Source organism: Budorcas taxicolor, chromosome 16 (assembly GCF_023091745.1).
Source record: "Budorcas taxicolor isolate Tak-1 chromosome 16, Takin1.1, whole genome shotgun sequence".
Lineage (NCBI taxonomy): Eukaryota > Metazoa > Chordata > Mammalia > Artiodactyla > Bovidae > Budorcas > Budorcas taxicolor.
Window position 1 is genome coordinate 47,928,270 of NC_068925.1, and position 24,404 is coordinate 47,952,673.

At 54.6% G+C, this 24,404-nt stretch overlaps 1 protein-coding gene across 3 annotated transcripts in view; it reads left to right on the forward strand.

The window, feature by feature from the left end:
- ACOT7 (acyl-CoA thioesterase 7) overlaps nucleotides 1–24,404 on the forward strand; it is a 100,903-nt gene that overhangs the window by 50,835 nt on the left and 25,664 nt on the right. For all 3 annotated transcript variants that reach the window (XM_052653669.1, XM_052653670.1, XM_052653668.1), the window contains exons 3-6: nucleotides 55–211; nucleotides 5,040–5,131; nucleotides 9,652–9,766; nucleotides 16,353–16,439. In XM_052653669.1, coding sequence (XP_052509629.1) covers nucleotides 55–211; nucleotides 5,040–5,131; nucleotides 9,652–9,766; nucleotides 16,353–16,439 — 451 coding nt within the window. The remainder of the gene's footprint in view (nucleotides 1–54; nucleotides 212–5,039; nucleotides 5,132–9,651; nucleotides 9,767–16,352; nucleotides 16,440–24,404) is intronic.

A 24,404-nucleotide genomic window follows, 5' to 3' on the forward strand; every position in this document is an offset into this window, starting at 1 on the left:
GACCATGTCCAGGGTGGGGCCATGGGATGACTGACCCGCCTCTGCTCTTTGCAGGAGCGCTGCGTGGCTGCACTGGCCCGGGTGGAGCGCACGGACTTCCTGTCGCCCATGTGCATTGGCGAGGTGGCGCATGTCAGCGCAGAGATCACCTACACCTCCAAGCACTCGGTCGAGGTGCAGGTACATGTGATGTCCGAGAACATCCTCACAGGTAACGTCCACTTGCAACGATGGTGGCCTTGGGGCAGGCACAGTAGCCATGGCTCCTGGCTCATCCTGACACTGTCTGTGATGAGCTCCCTGCATTCCCACCTCCACCTGTGGGCAGTGACAGCTGCGTCCTCGCTCTGCAGATGGGAAACGGGGGCACGGGCCTAGTTAGGCAATGAGCCGGGTGTGTGGCCCCCCTCCCTCTGCCTTCCTGGGCAGAGGGGTGGCAGCGGGCTGGGAGGGCACCAGCCGCCTTCCAACCCTGCTAATGTGCACCCAGTGCCCCGCCCCCGCCCCCTGGCCCCTCACTGCTCCTTGGAGCACGCTGGCCTGGCCCTTGCTCTGCTCCCTCGGGGCCCCTGCAAGCCAGGCTGCGGGCTGGTGCTCACTGGGTGAACCTTTGACTCGGGTTTGATCTGAATATTCTCTTCCTCAGAGTGGTAACCATGGAAACCCTTTTTCCTACCCCCACTGGGCGCTACAGGGGAGTGTGGCTCCCGTTCAATCGCTGCTTTTTATAACCAAGATGCTCATGAGGCAGGCAGCCCCCTTGGTGCCCTCGCTGCCCCGCTCTTCATCCCAACCCACCCAGTGTCCCGTCCAGAGAGGCCCTGCTGGCTCTGGGGGAGGGAGCTGCCTGGGTCCTTGCCCCTCCTCTAACACCCCATCCTCAGCCATGGCTGCCTGCAGAGTACTATGCTCAGAGATCTTCATGGGGCTCAAGGCTTCTCCCCCACACAGGCCAGGAGCTCAGTTACCCATCTAGAACATTCCGATGACCACAGCAGGCCCAGCCGCTGCATAGTGAATGGTGCAGCTGAGGCAGAACCTGGGGCGGGGGAGTGGTCAGCAGGCTTGTGCCCCATGTTCTGATCTGTGGCCTGAGCTCTGTGTTCAGGGCAGCTCCAGCGTCAGAGACCTTGGATGCTGGTCTCAGGCTGTGGCACAGAAAGGAGTCCTCTGGTCCTGACTTCCCACATGGGCTAGCAGCCCACCATCCCAGAGAAGGCCCCTCCCATCCCCCCCACCTGCCTCCCCCATGCCCATCCCCACCAGTGACCCAGTCCTGCTCTCCTGGCCTGAGATGGGAGTTGAGCCTCCCCGCTCAGGACCCAAGGGAGGAAATGGCTGGCTGCACTCCCTGCTTCTCTTGAAATTCACACTTAGTCGATAGTGTTTTCAGCAGTGCTGGTTTTTTCATCACAATTTTCTGGTGTCTCAAAACAGAGTAGGGGCCTGCTTTACAGATTCCCGTCATCTAGACCCCCTTTCTGCACATCAGAGGCTTCGGCCAGGGAGGAAGCCTGTGAACAGAATGGCATCACACTGAGTGGGGACGAGAGGCAGGGGACAGGGGGCCTCTTGGGCTTTCAGACTGGAACTCACCTCTGCTGAGTGGCAGGGATCCTGGGATCTTGGCTCCTCCCACCAGAGGTGGTTCTCAAGGGGACACACTTGGTTGTCACAATCAGGGTGATGCTGCCAACTGCCTGGTGACCAGCCTGGGTGTCTGCAGAGGGAGGCTGAGGAGACTGGTGTTGGACTGCTGATGTCTGAGGGGAGTGGGCACGTCCCCTGCCCCTGCAGCTTCTGTTGGCTCAGGATGGACAGGGACTCAGTCCCTGATGAAGGAAGGAAGGAAGGAAGGAAGGAAGGAAGGAAGGAAGGAAGGAGGAGGAGGGAGTGGATGAATTGCTCCTGTGCTGAGAGGAAGCCAGCAGGGGGCGCTGTCTAGAAGGAAGTGCTCCAGCTCGCTTTCTTCTTTCTTTGCAGGACCCTCCCTTTGTGGGCAGGAGTGGGCAGTGCTCACCCAGTGCCTGTGCTAGCCACACGAAACCCCCTGCTTTGTGGTCAGGATGCTCTCCACGTGCCCCCCCACCCCACCACACACACACACACACACACACACACACACACACCACACACCACACACACACACACACCACACACGCACACACACACACACCCCACACACGCACACACACACCCCCACACACACCCCCCACACTCACACCCCACACACACGCACACACACACACCACACGCACACACACACACACCACACGCACACACCACACACACACACACCCCACACACACCCCACACACACGCACACACACACCACACACGCACACACACCACACACACGCACACACACACACCCCACACACGCACACACACACACACCCACACTCCCCCCCCCACACACCCCCCCACACACGCACACACACACACCACACACACACATACCACACATGCACACACACACCCCACACACGCACACACACACCCCACACACGCACACACACACACACACCACACACACACACCACACACACACACACCCCCCACACGCACACACACACACCCCACACGCACACACACCCCACACGCACACACACACCACACACACGCACACACACACCACACACACACACACACACACACACACACAGAGTCCCCAGCTGCCCTGACCCTGAAGGGTGGGCACACAGTCTAAGCTGCCCCAAGGATAGAAGCGGCTGTGCAGAGCACAGCCTCCCAGAACAGCGGGCAGGCTGCGGGCATGTGAGGGGGACAGAGGCCCAGTAGAGGAGGGGCCGGCCAGCACTGCCCAGCTTTTTGACCCGGGGGAGGGCCGAGGCTGAGGGAGAAACCCGAAGCTGGATCATGGGGTGGATGTGGACGCTTGGAGCCCTGGGGCTGCATCTTCTCTCCACGGCTTGGTCACCTTGCCCATGAGCCCCTGCTGCAGGTCCGGGCGCCCTCCTCCCACCTTGATCTCACATCCGGGTCCTCCTCTGGGTCTTGGCACCACGTCTGTATCTCTGTCATCCTCTCTCCGTCTTTCCATGTTTGGGTCTGTGTGAGTCTCTCTTACCCTGGGACCCCATGTCTCAAGGTCTTCCTGCCTTGATGCGTCTCTGCCTGCGTGTCCGCTGGGATGTGAGGGCAGGCTGTGTGGCTGCCTGGTCCAGAACAGGGCTGCCCGGAGGGGCTTTGAACATGGCCAGGTGGAGAGACCAGGCTGGGCAGACAAACAGGAGATGAGGCTGAGCTGCTCGCGTGCTGTCTCTGTATTTCACAGCCCCTGGAGGCCCGTTCTGTGCGTCCCCCTCACTCGGGGCCGTGCCGCCTTCAGGAGGCAGCTGGGCGAGCACGCGCCCAGGCAGACAACCAGCAAACCTTTGCTCATTCATCTCCGGCAACTGTCAAAATATTAAGTTCACTGGGATGTGATTGCTGCGAAGTTGCTCCAGAAAATGGCTGGGAGCCTCATAATTTCAGAATAGATATTTTCAGTGCTACCGTTGTCTTTTGGTGGCTTTATTGAATGATAGAGAAAGCACAGTTTGAGTGTTTTGCCTCATTTGCTCCATGGTGTTCGTTTGGGTTTGGAGGAGGGCCACTCGGCGTTTCCGTGGAAACGGGCCATCAGGCTGGCTCTAGCTGAGTCGGACAGGAAATCTTTACTCCCCAGAGCAGGTTGTCAGAATCACTCTCCATCACAGAGCAGTGAAGATATTTTTCCATGTTGTCTGCCTGTGGTCCTGGTGGTGCTGTGGAAAAGTCCTGGTGGGCCTCGCCCTCTTTCTTACCGACCTGCCAGGGCTCGGCCTGGACCTTTGGTCTAGTATAAGGGAGTAAACGGAGGCCCCACGATCGCCTTGGGGGGGCAGGTCAGAGGTACTGGTAGGAGGCATTTAGGGCCAGGCCCCCAGGCTGCTTCCTCTTCTCTGCTTACTCTCTGTCCTGAAGTTCTCCTGTTCTCTGCTACATGCAACCTTCCACGTCAAAGAGGCAACTTTTAATAGGCATCCTCGCAAACATTAATACTTTCCTGAAATTATGGGGTCTGGGAGGCATCAAGCTTCTGTATGAACGTAGGCAAGCCCCTTGACTTCTCTGGGCTTCAGTCTCCTCCTGCACAAGTGAGGGGTGTGGACCCACAGGGATCTCTGGGCTCTTTAGGCCCGTGGTATTCAGCCCGGACAGCCCTCCTGCCCTGGGAGCCCCACTCTGCCCTGAGGCCAGGCTTAGTGCCCAGAAAGGGTTCTGTTTCTTGCCCTTCACTCCAGAGCTGAACCCAGCAGCCCACAGCGCTCTCTCAGCCCCAACTTGGGAGCATCTGGAGTGAGGCTGAGTCCCCTCAACTGTGCCTGGTGTGGGCCCCCTACTGGGAAGGGGAGCCTGGTGGGGGGCAGGTTGTACTCTGGCTGTGCCCCACGGCCCCACCTCCATGACCCTCAGCCTCACATCCATGAGCTGCCTCCTGCCCACCCAGAGCTCTTCTCAGTGGCCTTTAATCCAGCGGATGGGTCCTTCAGAGGATGTTCCTGTTCTGTGTGTTGTGATGTCCAGTTCCTCAGCGGGGCCTTCTACCATGAGATCCGTCAGCTGGGATCTCTCGGTGGAGATGGGGCCCAACCTGGCTTTATCCTGCTTTTCCCTGGGAGGAGGCTGAGGCCAATCTGTCCACCCGCCCCCCGCCCTAGCCCTTCCCTCCCCCTCCCTCTGGAGGCTCCTTGGAGGCTTGCCTGGAGTTGGCACCCTCCAGATGTGGGCCTTCTGAGTTAGAAAGTCCTAGAAAGCTGGCAGGCCCCCCAGCTTAGACCAGAAGATTTGAAATCTTCCCAGCAGCCTCAGTGTGGGGCAGCATGCTGGGGCAGGGGCTCCCCAGCTGGGGCCCGCGCTTCCCCCTAGTCTGTGCCCACACTTGCACCTCGAGGCTGAAGGAGGCCTGGGGGTGGGGGCCAGAGGTGGTGTTGGCCCTGCCTGCCACCCTGCCGCCTCCTAGGCCATTCCTCACATGTCTTTCTTCTTTGAAGGTACCAAAAAGCTGACCAATAAGGCCACCCTGTGGTACGTGCCCCTGTCGCTGAAGAATGTGGACAAGGTCCTGGAGGTGCCTCCGGTTGTGGTAAGGAGACCCTGCCCACTTTTCCCAGGCAGAGGGCAGGGGGGACCAAGTCTTAGGAGATTTAGAGGCATAGGGGGAGGGACGTCCCTTCATACAGAGAAGGCCAGAGCAGCTGGCCTGGGCCCTGCAGATACCAGACCCCCCTTGGAGGGCCCTGGTCAGAGGCAAGATGGGCAACAGAACTGTGCAGGTGGCCAGTCTAGGGGAGACCACAGTCCCGGGGAGACAGACTGAGACATCTCTGTTTCAGCCCCGCTATCTCTCCCGCCGTGTCCACTTCCTTCCTTGGTTTCTCTCGTTTGGGTTTTTCTCTGGGCAGACACGTCTATGCATGAAGAGACTTCGTCGTGTTCATGCCCAGGTGCCCCACTGCAGACAGGCTCGGGGGGGCAGGCGTTCCGAGGGGGAAATGAGGCTGATAGCTGATAGAGGGGTTTAACTCCTCCCCTCACAGCGCCCCACCCCTCCTCCTGTGTCACCCCTGGATGTTCCAAGGATATCTGTGACCCGCTCTCCCTGGAGGCCGGGTGCTCTGCTCTCACCCCTGCAAGGACGGGCTGTTCTCAGAGAGGCCTGGGCCTGACTTAGCTGTGTCTGCCCCTGCAGGGAGATTTTTTTCTGTGGCTGAGATGTCCATAGAAGAAACAGTAAAGTGGGGACCCAGGCAGTTAGGGACTGTATCGCACTCACGGAGGAGCACTCCCTAGTCTCCTCCCCGCCCCCCTGCCACAGGCCCTTTCCACTCTCGGTCGTGTCCCCTCACTGCACATAGGCCTGGGGCAGTGGGGGCTTGCTCCCTGTCACCTTGCCAGGTGGGGGTCTCCCAGCCCATAGCTCATGTCTGACCAGCACGCTGCCTGCCTGGTCAAGGCCCTGGGGAGTCGGGGGAGGGCCACTCAGCTTCTGGGCTCCAGCTGCCCTTAAGTCCAGACTTTTGAACAGCATTCCCGGTGACAGGCGTTCTCTCCACATGGACCGGGAAGGGTGCTCAGACCTTGGTCTGCATCTGGTTGGTGGTCCTGGGTTTGGTACTGTGAGGGCAGGGTGGTGGTGTCCGCAGCTCCGGGCTGCCTGTCCCTCCACATGTGAGGAGAGGGCAGGTGCTCGGGGCCAGATTCCCACATGTCCCATCTGTTTGAGTTTCCCGGGAGCCCCTGTGACACAGCCTGGGGGCTCGAACTGCAGTTCATTCTCCCAGTTCTGAGGACAGAAGTGCAGAATCACAGTGCCGGCTGGGCTGCGCTCCTGCCGGAGGCTCTGGGCCGGAGGTGATCCTTCCCGTGTCGTCTGGTTCAGGCATTCCAGACGTTCCTTGACCTGTGGTCGCATCCCTCCAGCCTCTGCCTATGCGGTCACCTGGCTGCCTTTCCGTATGTGTGTGTGCGCACACAAGTGCACGTGTCTTAACTAATTATTCCTGCACAGACCCTAGTTCCCAGATAGGTCACATGCTAAGTCCCACGTGGACAGGAATTCTGACAGGCTGCTGTTGAAGCCAGAACACTGGCCTTCAGTCCAGCCCACCTCTCTCTCTCTCTCTCTCTCCCTCTCTCCCTCCTTCCCTCCCTCCCTGTCTGCACCACCTACCCACCCCCCACCCTCCACCCACCACATTCTTCCTGGAGCTGCTCTCTCTGCTGCTGACCATTTTGTTATTTTCAAGCAGCACTGACTAAGGGGTTTTAAGACCCAAGAAGCAGGTGTGAGTCTGAGGCTCAGTGACTGTCTCTTTAGAAAGTACAAGTGTGCTTACCCTCGCTTTCCTCTTTCCCACTAAGCACTTGATGTTAAATTAGCCACATCTCATGTAAACACTCAAACGCCATTATTTAACTTTTAGATTTAATTTTCAGATGCGACACAGTTTTAGAAGTCTCCAGCAGGGCTTATCTCTGGCTTCAGTAGCCACGTGATACGTCTTCAGGGGTTGCTGCTGAAGGAAGATTCCTGGGTCAGGCACATCAGCTTTTGCTTCCTTCTGGCTCCTGGAGGCAGGGATTGGGGTGGGCCTGGGAGCTGAAGCTGGTGGGTTTTTAGCCAGCAGGGGAGGGGCCAGCAACATTGGGCTCTGCTGGCTCCTATCCCCCTCCCCACGGGGACAGGGCAGCTCTGCACGTCACCCCCCTCGTCCCCCGCTTTCCCTCCCACATCCTGGCGTGGGCCCCCAGTTGCTTTCCCATTCCCTTTGTTTAGCCGGGTTTGATGAGACATAAATATCAACTCTGCCCATGTTTCAGGGGGTGTTGGAAGCATTCCACTGGGTACAGAGAGAGCTCCAGATGGGAGAAGCTGTGTGGCTTACAGCTGCAGCCGTTGCTAATATTTATTTGCGTTTTCTCCCCCTCCAACATGTGCTAGGCCCACGAACAAGCCTTCTCTTGACTCAACATATAGGTCTGCTGTTTTGCAGGGCACAGCCCATCTGAGTCCTGGAAAGCCCGGCTCTGACTCCCAGGAGCACAGACACTCAGGTGCCGGGAACTTGACCGTCAGGCTTCCTAGGTCCTGCTAGCCTCCTCTGGCCGACCCCGGCCACTGATAGTGGTTATTTATTGAGTACATACATCACTCTGCCTCTGTGTGTGTATCTTACGTGTCTCACACATGCAGGTATGTTATGTTGATCCCACATACATCCTACACATACATATACATAGATATCTCACAGAGCATACATCGCACACGTGCACACACACTGCTGTCACATGTACATGTGTGTGTGTGGATCGACCACATGAGTGCCTCTTCCTGGGGAAGCCCAGCTGTCCCCTGTGGTGTCGCTCAGTGAGGACTTGGTCACTATGCTCTACCTCGTCCCCCAGGGACCAGAGACTTCGGTGACCCTGTGATGAATCAAGAGACCTCTGGTGGCTTGGGGACAGCTGTAGCCCCGAGAGGCTGGGGGAGCACTGGAGAGTGGACTCTGGTTTTTATTGGTTTGTCAATGTGAGCTTGAGTCAAAAGGCTCACTCAGACTGTTGCCTGGCATGTTTGGGCAGTCTTCTGCTTCGAGTCAGCTGAGTCTGATGAGCCCCTGCGGATGAGTGGGTGTCAGCCCATCGAGAGCATGCTCTCATGATGTGTCCCCAGATGTTAAGTCATCAGGAGTCGTTGGTTTGTGAAGAGGCTACGTTTTCTTGGTCCTTGTGGCTGGTGTCAGAGCCAGGGCCCCTGTCAGCCCCCACGTGAGTGCAGAGGTCTCATGACCCTGCTGGACACGAGGATTTATTAGCCCGGGGAGGTTGGCTCTTTTTTAAAAAATCTCTTTAAAGGCATTTCTTGAGGGCATGTTAAGTTGTCCTTCCGCTTTCCTAGAAAGGCACAGCACAGTCTCTGCTCTTGGAGGCCTTGCCCTGTGTGGTGGGCCGTGAGGGATCGTCTGTCTGTGGAGGGAGAGGCTGGGGCTCCATGGTGCCCTCAACACCCACCGTGCTTTGTTTCTTTAGGACATATCACCCCACTCCCTTCAAAGCCTCCTTCAGAGGCGGACTCTCAAGCCCAAGATGATGGTAATGAAGCCATTGAATGTGTTCAGACTTGGGTGGTTTTGCAGCTGAGCCACTTGCAAGGAAAGCAAGATATTTAAAACCAGCTTTTGAAAGAAGGTCTGAAATTGCAGGGTCAGAGAGGAGCACGCAGGGCCCCGAGCCCAGCTGCTTCTCCATGGGCTGAGTGGGAGATGCAGGTGGAATGGATGGAAGGGCAGAGGTCAGAGCCCGTCAGGAGAGTGGCCAGGCAGGGGTCAGCAGGGAGGCCCTGAGGACCCCAGACCTCTCCGATGGATCCCGGGACAGAGGGTGTTGCTGCACTGGGCCCTAGGGCAATGGGCACCAGAGGACGCAACATTCTCCATTATGCCACGTTTTATTTTCATGTTTATATTTACCTTCTTGGATCACAATACCCATGATCCATCAGGAGAGCTTTGGTGGGTACTCCTTATATACCAGCAGCCTGCTTGAGTGGCTGGGAGTCAACGGAGTGAGGGTGCCCAGTGTCTGGGGCACACGGGGACCTGCCCTCTTCTCTCCTGGTGTTGGGGGCAGCCTTTCTGGGGCTCCCCGACTCTCTAGTTCTGTGTCTAGGAAGGACTGGGGCAGCTATATATAACATGGAAAGTGGCTGAGATTATCAGTGTGATGTTTTAATGATGAAAAACTGGGAGCAGACTAAGTGTCCAGATATTATGGATCCATCACATAAATTATGGCAGGGTGATACATGAGAGGAGGGAAGGCTGTGACTTTTGAGCTTCACATACAGCACGGCAGAACCTTTTATACACACGGGTAGAAAAGCAGTTCCAGGGAGGACATCACTCAAACATCTGACCCAGACTCTCTTATCCAGGGAGGTCTCCGTGGTATTTCCCCTCCTCTGTGTCTTCATTATTTATATCGCGCATGTATTGTCAGAGAAAGAAGGGATAGTTCCAGTTGCAGGAAGGAGGGGCACATGAGAGGCGACCTGGGGGCCAGGCCTGACCCTCTCTCATTCTCCCACCCTGCCCCGCCCCGCAGTACTCCCGGCAGGAGCAGGAGGAGGAGGGCCGCAAGCGCTACGAGGCCCAGAAGCTGGAGCGCATGGAGACCAAGTGGCGCAACGGGGATATCGTTCAGCCCGTCCTGAACCCAGGTAGGAGCCGGGCTGCAGTCTGGGGGCCGAGGCGGCAAGGCCTGCTCATGAGCGTTGTCTTGCTGGGGCCAGTGCGTCCCCAGGTGCTGTCTTGTGGGGCACCATCCCTTTGACCCTGCATCTCGCAAGCCCTGTCCAAGTGGCGCAGCTGACTATGGGGCTGGGGGACAAGCCTCAAGGCCTCGGTGTATTTGCTGCCATGGAGTGCTGATCGGGAGGCCCCCGTAGGGGAGGGGCCCTGCTGCCTGGGCAGAGGGATGCACACCTGGCCACGAAGAGTTTGTCCCTCTAGTTTACCTGGAGTGCATTTTTGATGGGATTTCCAGCTCATAAAAAAGACAGAATGGCTGACTTCCTTGGTGACGCAGTGAATAGGAATCCGCCTGCCAATGCAGGGGACACAGGTTCGATCCCTGATCCGAGAAGATCCCGCATACCGCGGAGCAACTAAAAGCCTGTGAGCCATAACTATTGAGCCTGTTCTCTAAAGCCCAGGAGTCACAACTACTGAAACCCCCTGAGCACCCTAGAGTCTGTGCACCGCAACTGCTGAGCCCATGCACCTACAGCCTGTGCTCCACAACAAGAGAAGCCACTGTAATGAGAAGCGTGCGCACCGCAGCTGGAGAAAAGCAGACGCAGAAAGCAATGAAGACCCAACACAGCCAAAAAAACCCACAGAATGGCAGCAGCATTTCCCACTTTGTTCTTCCCGGGCCCACTGCCCAGACGTGTGTTCAGTAGATGGACTCTGAGCGCCCAGACAGCTTGGGGCACAGAGAACTCTGCCAGGCGCGGTTCCTCACGGCTGCTTCCTGCTGGTGCCTGGAGGGCTGCGGCCATAACAAAACCTCTGTCCACAGTCCCAATAGGTAAGGGAGGCTGTCCCCCGAGTCCCTGATGGAACAGATTCAGGGCTGGGCCTTGGGGCCTTAGCCTGGTGTTGCACGTCACCCTCCTCTGCGCACACCTGATCACATCTTCCTGCATGGAGTGTGGGCTGTGTGTCCTCTTCTCTCTGTGTTGGCCAGGCTCCCACAGTGAGTGTCCGTGTTCCATGCTGGATCCCAGAGCAGCACCTCACGGGCCCTGCGTGCGGGTGGTGTGGCTCCTGATCCGGCCCTTGCCTCCTATCTGAGGACCGGCCCCAGGTCACCCCTTCCTCGCTCGATGCCGCTGCTCCATGAGCCCTGGGCTCTGCCCCTCCCCCGCTAATGAGCGCAGTGAGCTCCAGGGCCAGGGCTGGAGAGACTGAGGCTCTCGTGATGACTCCAGTGTGTCCAGGCCCTGGGCATGTGCCACAGGCGGTCAGCGACCTCAGTCCCAGGCTCTGCTTTCAGGAGGGTGGGTGAGCAGGCAGGTCAGGAAAGGCACAGAGGGACATGGGGGAGTTGCGATATCTAAAGAAGGACAAGGACTTGGTGTTGGGGGAGTTCCTGGGAGAGAGGCTGGAGCAGGTTGAATGGCAACTCCCTCCCCTCAGGACACAGATCGCACCAAGTCCCTGGGCCCTGTGACTGCACCCTGATTCGTGTGGGGCGGGGGGAGGCTCTGCAGATGGAATCAAGGTAAGGATCTTGAGATGCCCCAAATCCAGTGACCAGTGTCCTTGTCAGAGACAGAAGGGGAGCAGCAGTGTCAGCTCGAAAGCAGCAAAGAGAGGGGCTGGAAAGAGGTGCTGGCTGGCCTCTGAGGGCTGAATCCACCTGTCCTGGGGCGATTGCTGGCCAGTACTGGGACAGAAGCTGGGGCTGAAGGCAGTCTCGGGCTTTGAGGGCCATGGGGTTAATCCTGGCTTACTCCTTTAACTGACTGTCTGAGAAACTAAAATTACTCAAGGTTTTCAGTTTAAATTCCTTCACTCGTGAGATTATTTTCTGTTTGCCTTCCTCTGATTGTAAATCTGATACATAGTATTTTTTAGGATCTCTTACTCTCCAGTGATATTACTGTAAGATGGCATTCTGAATCTCAAGCTTTTGTGATAGATTTTTATAAGCTCTTTAGTTTTGCCTCTTCTGGCCCTAATAAAAATGCATCTTTCTCGGCAATAGGGACTGACTTTTAACCACTTCTTAAAGAAGTCACATATCCATTCTCTGCAGGGTTTTTGAGCACTGCCTTGTGCACTTGGCACTGGGGTCTCCTAACACTTGTGCCCCTCCCTGTGGGAGGACCCCCGCCCCGCCTTGAGGAGGCAGGCTTGACCTTGGACTTGCCACCCCACCACCCGCAAGTCCCCCTGGATCTGCAGCTCTCCGTTACTTTGGCAGTCAGAATCAAATTTCATCTTTCTGGCTGTTGCCTAGCAACCCCTGCGAGGGTCCAAGTTCATCTTTCACATGTCTTTTCAGAGAGTCTGGGAGTTTTTTAGAAGCCCAGTTTTTCTTACTGTGTTTCCTCCATCTGACAAGACAAAATACAGTTACCTTGAACTCTTCAGTTCATGACCATTAGTTGTCCAGCCTTAACTGTGTAGGGACTGTCTGGTCCTATAGCCCACTGTCCATTCTGGGGGCTCTCGGGATTATGATGAAATTATCCCTGCCTCTTCCCTGGCCTTTGGGTTTGAAGCAATATTCACCTTGAAGTCTGATCTCCACTGTCCTCAGTGTGCCCATTGCTAGGACAGCTGTGGTCTTTTTTTATCTGCTCTTTTTTTGGTTGTGCTGGGTCTTTGTTGCTGTGCATGGGCTTTCTGTAGTTGAGGGGAGCAGGGGCTGCTCTTCCTTGCGGTGCTCGGGCTCCTCACCCCATGGCTTCTCTTGTGGAGCACGGACTCTAGGGTGCCTAGGCTCAGTAGTTGCCACACGCAGGCTCAGTAGTTGTGGCTCTTGGGCTTAGTTCTGTGGCATTTGGAATCTTCCCAGACCAGGGATCGAACCCATGTCCCCTGCATTGGCAGGCGGATTCTTATCCACTGAACCACCAGGGAAGTTCAACAGCTGGGGTGTTGATGAGTCAGACCATCCCCTCATTCTTGGGCTGGGCCTGGCCCCTGCGTCCCTGAGCTCAGCCAGTACCTGACTACCCCTGCTGGCCAATCTCCTCTGAGCCACCCACAAGAGTGCTTGGTGCTTGCCTGCTGGGGGCTGGCCCTGGATGGGAGAGCCTTCTTCCTGGGGCCCTGCCAGGCCCTGTCACCCCAGCTCCCAGCAGCACTTGTCCTGGGGAGGAAGAGGGAGCAGAAGAAGGAACCTCTGGGCTTGGACTCCAGCTCTGCTCTGCTGGGGCTTAGCCTGTCTGCACCTCAGGTTCCTGCTGTGGGCTTGAAGGGTCTGTGCTTATCTCTGGCTGCCCTGGGGACCACTCAGTTTCCAGACAGCATTCTGAAATTGCAGGTTCAAAGATGAGGCGCACTGGTCAAGGCCATGGTAGCTGCTTACACTCTAAAATCCTAGTTCCTAACACTAGAGGTTTATTCCCTGTAAAGTCCTAATCCGGGGGATCTCCTCCAGGAGGTGGGGACCTTGGCCTCATACCTCTGCCTCTGTGTCAGGTAGCTCCTGGCACCTCGAGAGGGGAAGGAGCAGGGAGGCTCTCTGTCAGGGGCTCGGTGGGTTGGCCCTGGGTCGGGACACTTCTGCTCACTCTTCTGTGGGGGCTGAGAAGTGTGGTCCAGGTGGGAAGCAGGCGAGGAGACAGGCCTGCCGGGTTCTCCCTCCTGGCCCCGTGTGTGCACGCCACCCTCAAGGACAGCAACCACCATCCTGTCCAGCCTCACGTCTGTTTGTTAGGGCAGCACTGGTGACAATCACGGATGACCCCTGTATGTCTGTGCCTTGCCCTCAAGCTTTGAAAAGACCCGTCTCACATTTCTCTCTGGTTCCCCTAAGAGACAGGGCGTAAAGAACAGGGGAAGGACCACTGAGGATGAACAGGGACAGGAGGTGACTGTGGACCCCCCGGCACAGTCCCAGCCTCTGGAGCCCCCTGAGCCCCCAGAGTTAGAGCTCATGGCCCAGGGAAGGAGCACTTGAGGATGTGTGTGCATTTTTCTTTCCTGTAAGAAGTTTGGTGTTTTCACTTGTTAAAAGCACATCAGTGCGAGTTCCAATAACACTGAATTAGTAGACAGGGCTTAATTGATATTTTAAACATTACTACAGAACACGGGGGTGGGGGGCATCTCTTTGACTTGGTGGTTATAGTTATTTCAAATGGGTTGTCATTTGAATAAGTAGATAGTTGACATGACAAAGATTTTTGTGTACTATTTCCATTGTTTGAAATTGAAAAAAAAATCTTTTGTCATTGTTCTGAGAGCGGGCCAAATTTGAGGCTTTTCATTTCCATTCATGCTGTAAAATAGCTGCTTTGATGTTTTTTATGAGCAGCACACAAAGCGAAGAAAGCTCCACAGGGTACTGCGTGGTTCTCGGTGCCTTTTTGTTCTTTGCAGAGAGAGGCCCAAGGGAGACAGTCCTTGAAGACTGGGGGTGTCGTAGGGTGCTAGTGCTGCCCTGGAGTGTTTCTGTGATGGCTGTGCTGGCAGAGGGACTTAGCTGGTATCCTCTGTGGCCCTCAGGCTGTGCCCCTCCACCCAGTCGCCCCAGGCCACAGTAGGCGTGGCCAAGGGTGCACCTGACCAGCGGGGGCCATGATCTCCTGAGCAGAAAGAGGGTTTTGGGTGCTCTTCTCCACTTGGAATGAAATTAGGAATGGGGCAGGGCAGCGTCCTGGACGCCTTCTCAGGGCCTCCCTTCTCATCCAGTGTAGTGTGTCCAGCGATGATTCCTTGAGACCCAGTTTGGTTCCCCGATGATCGGGACTGTTCTGGACGACCCCGGGCCTGGGAGGCAGCTGGGAGAGGAAGCATCTCCTCCCGGGGGTCGTCTGCGCTGACCACAGTCCCCAGGGACGCTGGGGGCCCTGGAGCTCGCTCCCTGAGCCGTGGAGCTATGCGTGCCGTCTGTTGTCTGGTTTTAGACGGCGTCCTTGTGCTGTTGCTCCCGAGGGGTCCTCATCCAGGTGGGTGGGCTAGAGGATAGAGTCCTCAGAGCTGGCCTCTTGGCAGGGCACTCTCCACCAGCTCCGACACTGCGACAGGCTGTGGCTTCAGACACGTCCCAGGTGGAGGGTCCACCCGAGGCTGGCGCCAGGACCTCCCATGGCAGCTGGCTCCGGCCTCTGCTGGTCACACAGGGAGCCCGGAGAGCAGGCAGGGGGAGCAGGCCAGTCGCCAGAACCCCCAGAGACAGAAGCTGACCGCGGATAACAATGAGAGCCCCGCGCCCTCCCCACCTCCTGATCTGGAGCCGCTTCACGGCCTCCGCCACAGCCGAGGGCCCTCCCAGCCAAGAGCACGTCAACATGGTCGAGTCCCTCCCGCAGGGCCCTCTTGGAACAGATGGCACTTCACATACGAGCTTGAAACTTGAGTCTAAATCTCTCTAAGCTGGGAGGCTTGAGAACAAATAGCAAATATCTTGAGTTTGGAAGTCAGTCCTCAAAACCCCAGCTCACAGGAACACAGATCTTCCTGCTTCAAGACCCCCGCAGACAACCACACCTCCTGGGATCCCACGTGGAGGAGCACCAGGCAGAGTCTCAGAAGCAACTGTTGACGCTAGGTGACCCGACCTGGGTCCTGAGCACTGTTACTTCCTGCAGAGGTTTTTCTGTCTACGTCCAAACACGGGAAGGACCTTTCTTCAACTGCAGGGTGTCTCAGCCATTCAGGGGCCCAGCAGGCTGGCTTCCTCGGCAGCTCCCTCTTGCTGGGGCAGGAAGGGGCCACCCTCTCTAAGCACCAGCTGTCTGGGCAGGAAACAGATGGGCGTCAGCCATCCTTCCCAGAAGGGTCTGGGAAGGCGGAAGCAGTCACGGCAGGGGGTCTGCCTAGAAGCCCCTTTGTTGAATTACTCACACCTGTCAGAAGAGTCAGTGTTTTGAGGGATGGTGTCACTTTCTGGAGATGGGGCTTTATTTCATCTTTTTTTTAAGTGTAGCCTCTTAGAGATTTTCAGCAACAGCCATGCCTCATGGGTGAGGGGTGGTGGCTGGTGCTCTGGGAAGATGCATGGGGAACGCAGGAGGAAAAGCCAGCACCCCTTCCGGCGCTGCGTCTCTTGGGCCAGGTTGGCACCGAGGGCCAGCTGGAGTCCAGGGTGGGGTCTGGGGTCCCACACCTTCGGTGTCTCTGTCTGGTCCGGAGTCCTTACCTATTATTGTGTTTGACGAAGTCGCAACTTTCTAGAGGCTGTGTAATAAATTGCTTAAATGTTTACAGAATGGGGCCTGAAAGTCAGATTGGTGACTGTGTCCTAACAGATGGCCACACCCATCCTGGGGGCTTATAGCTCAGAGGTGGTCAGTGGCTGCCCATGGGGCAGGGCAAGGCCTCACTGGGGACACTGGTGTCCCCAGGGAAATGATGTCACAACCCACTATCCAAGTGGCTAATTAATCCTCAAGCCTTCCCCCCACGGACTGGAGCGTTTTGAGACCAGTGTTCCTTAGAGAAACCCCACCCAGGGTGGTGGCAATGTCTATGTGAACATCAGGACAGTGTCTCACTGCAGGGCCCTTCAGCTGTGGAAACCGATCAGTCTCGTGACCTAAACTCTCTCCTTCATGGTTCCAGAGCCGAACACGGTCAGCTACAGCCAGTCCAGCTTGATCCACCTGGTGGGGCCTTCCGACTGCACCCTGCACGGCTTTGTGCACGGAGGTAAGGACAAATGACCCTCGCTGGCCCTTCCCACTCACTGGTTCCTCGTTAATCCCCCCAGGAGGCCATGCTGCCATCTGACCCAGTTTAGGCTCTTGTGTTTAATGAAGTATGATTTTCAACTTTTAAGAAGTTGCATAATAAATTACCAAAATACTGTCAACGCCTGTTTTTCAAACTGGTAAATGAAAGTCAGGCGGGTAACTGTCCTCACGGAGGGTCACATGCAACCCTGGGAGCTTCTGGCCACAAGAGGTCTGATGGCTGCCTGTGGGTCAGGGCAGGGCCTTAGGGGGAACGGTGAGGTCACCAGACAGAGACAGTGTGACCCACCGAGAGGGAAGGGTCTTGCCTCTGGTGTTTGCCTGTGTTTCTTCCATTAATCAGATTCCACCTCAGACAGCACAGGCCTTGGAGCTCCCAGCTTGGGGATTACGGCTGGCACAAAAGAGGACTTAGCTCCAGCCTCACAGAGGGATGCTTTCTACTTTAACGGTGTGTGATTATCTTCTCTGTGATTTAAGGAAAATATAAATGGTACATCATAATCCAGAGTTTAATGGAGATAATTATCTCAGATGACATTAAAGTAAACTTAAAAAAAAAAGGTTGATGTAAAGAAAAAACATAAGGGGAAAAGTCGGAAAGCAGTATGGCAGTTAGCAGAAGTTGTGTGGGTTGCTGGGAGTCTGGGCACTACTCCTTTTGGCATACAAGTAATTCCTCATCCCCCAGGTGTGATGGGCACTTGCACATGCTGTCCATTTGCACTGTTCATTTCTAATTGCCTTGAATGCCAAGCTTTCCTTTCTTCTCCACTGTGAAAACTCCTACTCATCCTTCAAAACCCCATTCCAATAGTGTCACTCCATGCAGGACTACATTGATACTTCTACCAGGGGATGCCTCCGGAGCAGGGCTCAGTCTTAACTCTTTGTGTAGGCTCTGGAGTTTCACATAGAGTCAGAGAGATGCTTTGCAGAAGCTTGTTCCGGAAACAAGAGACACAGGTCAGGCTCTGGTTGGAAAGCTTGGGGTGATAGGCCCTGGGCCTGTCAGAATCAGGGAATGGGCCTTGATTTGAGATGTGTTTTTCACATTTGTTTCTTTTTTTTTAACTAATCCTCTTTTTGTGTATTTCTTTTTCCAATTTCATGATAATTTTCCTCTTTGAACTAAGTGCTGGCCACAGTGCCCTTAGATCTGATGAACTTAGTCCTACCTAAGGGAAGCTGTACTTCAAGCAAAGGGTATGTTCTAGGCCCATGAGTGTTGTGACAGTCGGGGTGTCTTTCTACTTAGAGAGCCGCCGTGGCCTCAGCAGCTTTCTGTTCTTCACTAGCCCTGTATCCAACGGCCAGGCTTCTGGAACTGCTGAGAACTCTTTGAGACTCGTAGTTTATAGTGCGCTCCGTCGCATGCAACTCTTTTGCAACCCCACGGACTGTAGCCCGCCAGGCTCCTCTGTCCGTGGGATTCTCCTGGCAAGAATACTGGAGTGGGTAGCCATTCCCTTCTCCAGGGGATCATCCCAACCCAAGGATCGAACCCACATCTCTTTAGGCTTCTGCATTGTAGGCAGATTCTTTACCACTGAACCATCGGGGAAGCCTTATAGAGCTCTGTTCTACCTGAACACTGTGCTAGAATTTTTGCTTATTTCGTCCAGAATTTTTGCTTATTTTCATTCAGTAAACTTTTGGAAGTTTACTGAATATGGTATTTCTACCATCACTGTCTCCTTGGCAATAAGTTTATAATCTTCAGTCCGGTCTTTCCTCACATGCTTGAGGCATTCATGAAATGCAGGCAGCAAGGGAATTTTTGGAATCTTCTAGAAATATATGGCATTTTGTTCTCATTTATGGAGCCTGTGTGGCTGCATTTAAAACAGTCATTTTTAAAAATACATGTTAAAGAAGTGTTTACAATGGCTTTATGATATTTAGTGCCTATTTTAGTAGAGATTTTTTGCTCACGATTTACAAATGATGCTTCATAATTTTACCAAACCTAGTCTTCTCTTCTGATGCCTCATAACTCACCAGGAGTGAAGGAACAAAATAATCATCATCCAGAAAACACTGAGCACAGTGGTCTTACCGTATTTTCTATGGAGAGAATGCCTTCACCAAGGATGGAGTCTAAGTCATTTAAATGAAAGCCTTCCATAAACTATATGTAATTCTGTGGATGCCAATCACAGGAGAAAACAGCGAAGTGAGATGGCTGCTAATTTCACTTTTTCAGTAATTCCGTGCTGCACATGTGTCTTAGAGAAACTTCTCTCCTGCCCTATTTTCTTTGGTTTGCACACATTGAGTAGTCTTCGTCTTGAGGACTGGCTCCTGCCCTGCCACTTAGGAAACACACAGTATAGCCCTGGGCAGCGGCGAGCTGGTATGAGATGTAGTGGGGAGGGCTGGAGGTCACTGATGGGGTCCAGGACTCCCGTCGGCCAGGGGCTGTAGGGACGGGGCCTCTGATAACCAGTTGAGGGAATAGAAAAGATGTGGGGAGTGAACTGGAGGGTGCAGAGGACACTTATTTGCTGTGAGGGAAAGCAGCCTGACTGCTTCTCCTGGTGCTGACTTTCAGGGCCTCTGTGCAGCAGCGGCGGCCAGGCTTTGGGCTTCTTCCTTCTGAGTCCTCCCCTTGGAAGTTTTGGGATCTCGGTCCAGGAGAGGCTGTTCCCCCTCCGCTCTCCCTTCCCTGTGGTTGGCTGAAAGGGGTGACCTGGCAGCTGTCTGTGGGGTGTTTAGGTTCTTGTAACACTCAAGACCTTTTTATAAACTCACCCAAACCCCCATCCTTGATAAGAACACTTGGGGTAGGAATTGATTTTACTTCCCCAAGACTTAATGGGGGATCTTATTCAGAGGGGAGCCTGGAGGATCTTCCCCTGAGGTCAGGAGTCAGGCAGGTTAACATTGTTTCAGAGATTTTAGGCACCACAGTAAAACGGGAAAGAAAGCAAAGTCACAAGAACTGGCAGAAAAGAAGCAATTCTCTCTAGTTTTGCAGATGGCACAGTAACATACCTGGAGAGCCCAGGAGATTCGGTGATAAAAATAACTCAAATAATTAAAAATTCAGGAAGGTAGCAGCATACAAAATGAATAATAATAATTATTATAGAAAAGCTTGCCTGAAATAGAAAAGCTGCTTTTCCTTGTTTTGCTTTGCAGATTTAACTCCATCATAACACATGACTTTTTCACATTGGATGAAAAGCAGGGGTGGTTTTGTGCCTTTGTCTCTGATTCATCTTCTTAAAGGTCTCGCTCCTTCTCCCGTGTTGGTTCCTGAATGTCCTTTGCTGTGATTTCTCTCCTGGGGACTTGTCTTGCCTGGCCCTTTGTTGACTGTTTTCCACATGGCTCTCCCAGCCCAAGAGGAGCGTTGCCACCACAACTGGCCCAACGTGAAAGGAAGCCAAGACCGCTGGGCTTTTCTAAGACCTGTCTGGCCGTGGGGGCAGATCAGAGAGGGAAGACCCTGGAGGTGGGGGCCCTCAGCCTGGGCCCTGCTGCCCTGTGGCTCTCGGCTCCGTGCGCTCACCTCTGACTCCCTTCCCCTTGACGTGCCTGTTGTTCTCCTGCCTTGATGTCCAGCCTGGCCTTCCCACCTACCCCCATTCACCCGCCCGGGCCCACACCCATGTCTTCCTGGAGCGTCCTGAACTCCTCCCCGGCAGGCGGACACAGCCTTGCTGCTTCAGCCGCTGTGACCTCCATGCCTCCTCTCTTTTTAATGCAGTTTATATTGGATATAGCTAATTAACAATACTATGACAGTCTCAGGTGAACAGCAGAGCAGCCCAGCCATACACATACCTGTGTCCGTCCTCCCCCAAACCTTCTCGTCCTGGTGGGACAGCTCCCCGCTTCCTGCCTCCCATGATGACTGTGGTTTTCTCAGGCACTTGCCTCCTGGCATCCTGTCTTCCTACCCTGCCTGGCCTCTCTCCCACAGTGCTTTTGGAGAAGGAACTCAGTGAACATCCTGAGTGAATAGAAGACATCTTTTGGAAAGATGGTTTGAGTTGACAGCACCAGGTGGCTGTGTCCTGAGTGATCAGCAGCTTTTCTCTGTTAGAATCACAGGCGGTTAACTCCAGCACGTGGGTTGGGCCCACTCGGAAGACAGGCTCCGCCCTGTGCTTCATTGCCCCTGTTGTGGCAGGCTCCTGCAGGGAACCCTCCCCCCATCTACCTGACCCAGCAGGCGCTGGCACTTCCTGCTCCGCACCTTGGAGCGTCTACTCTCCATCCCTCTGGCCTGGTCCCTGGAGCCTCCTGCCAAAGCTGGTGGGCTGGTATGTCCCTCATGGTTCATCCAGCTTCCCCTGCCCAAGGCCCAGGGTCGCCCTCCCCTGCTTCCTCTGCCGCCGCCACACCTGCAGTCCCTGTGCTGTCCCACCTTCCTGCCTGTCTTCCTTTCCTGCTGGCTTCGGAGACCCAGGCCCCATCCCAGCCTAGGCCGGTGGCTCCAGCCGTATAGCCCCTAGCCTTCCCTGACTCCAGCTGCCACTTGAGGCCTGGGACGGTTGGCATGGAGTGTCAGACACAAGTCCTGGGTTCCTCCTTACCCCTGTGGTGGCAGCCAGACCATCCTTCTGGTTGTGAAGCTAAGATTCCTATGGCCTCTATGACTCAGCCTGTCTCAAAAGCTCTCTGTCTTGCCTGTCAGCCAGTCCTTTGGGCTCCAGCTTCAAACATCAGAGTCTGAGTTCTCGCTGCTTCTACTGTCAGCTCCGGGTCTGCATGTTCCCTTGGAAATGGCCTCACATCTGGTTCGAGTTCCCTGACCGGTCTACTTGGAGTGGAAGGCACATTGAGCTGAGCCTACTCAGGCCCCATTGACAGCTGTCTGGAGGCCTGTCTTTGTCTTCAGGTCTCTGGAATAAGAGAATAGGCCTTTCCTGTCCACCCTGTGTAAGAGCCCATACCACAACCTGCCTGCTTGCCGAGCCCACTTTCCTGCCATGTAGACCCGCCACGCCAGCCCTGGGGAGGTGGGGTGCACAGCAGAGAGGGGCCCAGGTGCAGGAAGCCTGGGAGACGAGGTATGGGGTCCGTGGGGGAGGCTCCTGCGTAGGCAGCATCCACTGAGTGTTGCTAGGTGGCTGTGAAAAGGCGTCCTGTGCGGGGTGGAGTGGAGACTAGATTTCACTGAAGAGTACAGGATGCAGCCTGGATGCTCCTCTCAGTTCCATGACCTCGTTTCATTGGAGCTCCTCCCTCGTGATGGACAGGGCATCAGATCCGTGGCTGGGGAGGAAGCAAGGAGCAAAGAAGGCGTGTTTCCTCCTTTTGAGGAACTTCTGGTCTCCTAGGGTCAAGAGCTGAGGGGGCGAAAGCCGCTTTGGGCCCCTGATACTCTGTGATGCGGCTGACGATTGCCTTGGCGACAGCCTCCTGCCTTCTGGTTCTCACTTTCTGAGAATCTCTGTTTCTGAAAACACCATCCTCTACTGCTAAGGGTCCCTGTTCATCAGATGACAGGGTGGGAGCTGGGGTCTGGTCACAACCCTGATGCCCCAGCTGCTGTGAACCAGCTTCTCCTGGGCTGGCCAGGAGGCTCCTGCTCGCTGGTCAGAGGATGCAGCGACGCCCACCCATGGCAGCTTTCCTCCTGCCCACACCTGCCTGCAGGCTGCTCCCACGCCTTGGACACGGGATGGCTTCAGTCCCCCCTCTTACCAAAATGCAGAGCATCTAGCTTGAGAAACCTGGTCAGCCGTATGGCCTGAGCGTGTCCTTCTCTGCGAATGGACTTTTGGTTTTGGTCACCTGTTACCAGCTTTTGCTTTCTCATTGGCCATGATCATTGGTGGCACACTCCTGTCAATGTCCTTCCTGTTCCACATCAGGAATGTGAATTCTCCACTGTTGGTCCTCATCTTGAGACCACAGCCCAGATACGCAAGAGGAAGCTGACAGCCATGGGTGGGAATGATTCTGGATCTTGTGTGAACTTCGGCAAGGTGGCCGCTTCCCTTGGGGAGGGGGCCTTGTGTATAACTACTGCCCCCGTTCCCTGCTCTCCATGGCGTTTGGAACAGGAATCTGCCTGCCCTCCTTCTCCTGTTGCCTGATTAGAACAGGGAAGGCATTGATTCTCAAGCAGCAGTGAGCACTTGACTGACCTTCTCCAGCTCCCTGATACAGAATGTGACCAGTGAGACCTGGCCTCATGACCAGGCAGCCCTTCTCCCTGGCCCCGGGTCTGCAATGCTCGGGGTAAGTGGGAGGCGGATGCCCCGTTTGTCATTAGAAATGAGTCGTCTTCACTATGCTGTGCATTAACCCCCAAATACAATCTTTATTAGCTGCCTTCGTTAATACTCCTTTGTCCTTGGTGTCAGAGACCTGCAGGTGCATTTGAAATTGGGAGTGGGGAGGGTGGGGCAGGGGAGTGTGGGGAGGACTTCCCTGGTTGTCCAGTGGTTAGGATTCTGGGTTTCCACTGTGAGGGGTACTGCTTCAATCCCTGGCCGAGGAACTAAGATCCCGCAAATGTTGCAATGTGGCCGAAAAAAGAAATTGATTAATTTTAAAAATAAATAAAAAGTAAAGAAACCTGGCAGGGAGAAGCCAGACAGTCTCAGGAGGCTGTCGCTCAGCTGGCTCTTAAAATAACTCCCCTTATAATTTCCAAAGGGTGGGCTAGTTAAAATAAGATGAACTTACTATCGTTTTCTTAATATAGGAGGCCGGCACCCACACTCTGTCAGCCAGGATTAAATATAGAAATGGGGGCATTGCAAATCGCCACCCACAGTGCGGGCAGAGGCAGTGGCACCGAGCTGAGAGTCGCTAATGGCTGCTTTGGGTTTGCAGCAGGCGTGACCCAGTCAGCCCAGTGGGTCCAGGAAGAGAAAATTAAGCCTCTATTTTTAAGCTAGTCAACGTGTTGTCTATACTTTTTTTAAAAAAGGAAAAGGGAAAAACAACCTGTAAGCAGTTAATGTTAGATTCAGAAATATCTCTGGTACCTGATGTTTATTTGTACGATAGTGGCCAAGCAGGTCTTCTTTTTTCCCCTTCCCCTAATTCCCGAAACGAACGCAGAACTGAAGGCCAGCCGATCCTATAGTTTTGTTGTCATCTTTTAAATGACGCATCACGGGCAATCAGGACAGCTCACAACAGACTGTAACTTGCTAAGTCCTCCTCCCATCGTCAGCGGCACCTGTTATACCTAACTGGGAAGCGGTTGGTGAAGTTTTTTAGCAGGAACTTAGAGGCAGTTTTGAGAAAACTCAGATGCTTGATATTTTTAATTGAAGTATTAAAAAAAGTAGAGGGGAGATGGTGGCTTCCCCTGACAGGACAGCGGTGGGAGGAAAGACAGTTACAAACCAGGCTACTGGGTTTCTGATTAATTTGTCTGTGTTGCATCGTAGCTGCAGCATGTGGTTCCCTGCCCAGGGATCAAACCTGGGTCCCCTGCCTTGGGAGCTCGGAGTCTTACCTCTGGACCACCAGGGAAGTCCCTGTTTTTGTTTTTAAACAAACCTTACTTTTCTCAGTGGACACAGTGATTGTAATATGTCTTGTCTGCAGTCATTGATAAGGGCATTTTGTGGTGACAGTCCTTCTTTGCAAATTTTATAAAGGAGTGAGATTATGTGGGTTTTATCGTCTTATTTCTGCAAGGGCGTTTTCTCTTAGCAGGGAGAACAAGAATATCTCAGACCAGACCCACACAGCGACTGGCCCAGGGCTTACGCAGAAGAAGGAAGACGGCTCATACTCAGTGTTTATTATTAAATAGGCAGACCTCCTTTTACTGAGTTTCACTTGATTGTGCTTCGAAGTTTTTTTTTAAACAAATTGAAGGCTCGTGGCAGCTCTGCATGGAGCAAGTCCATTGGTGCCATTTTTGCAACAGCATCTGCTCCCTGCATGTCTCTGTGTCGCATTTTGGTAATTCTCCCAGTATTTCAGACTTGGTCAT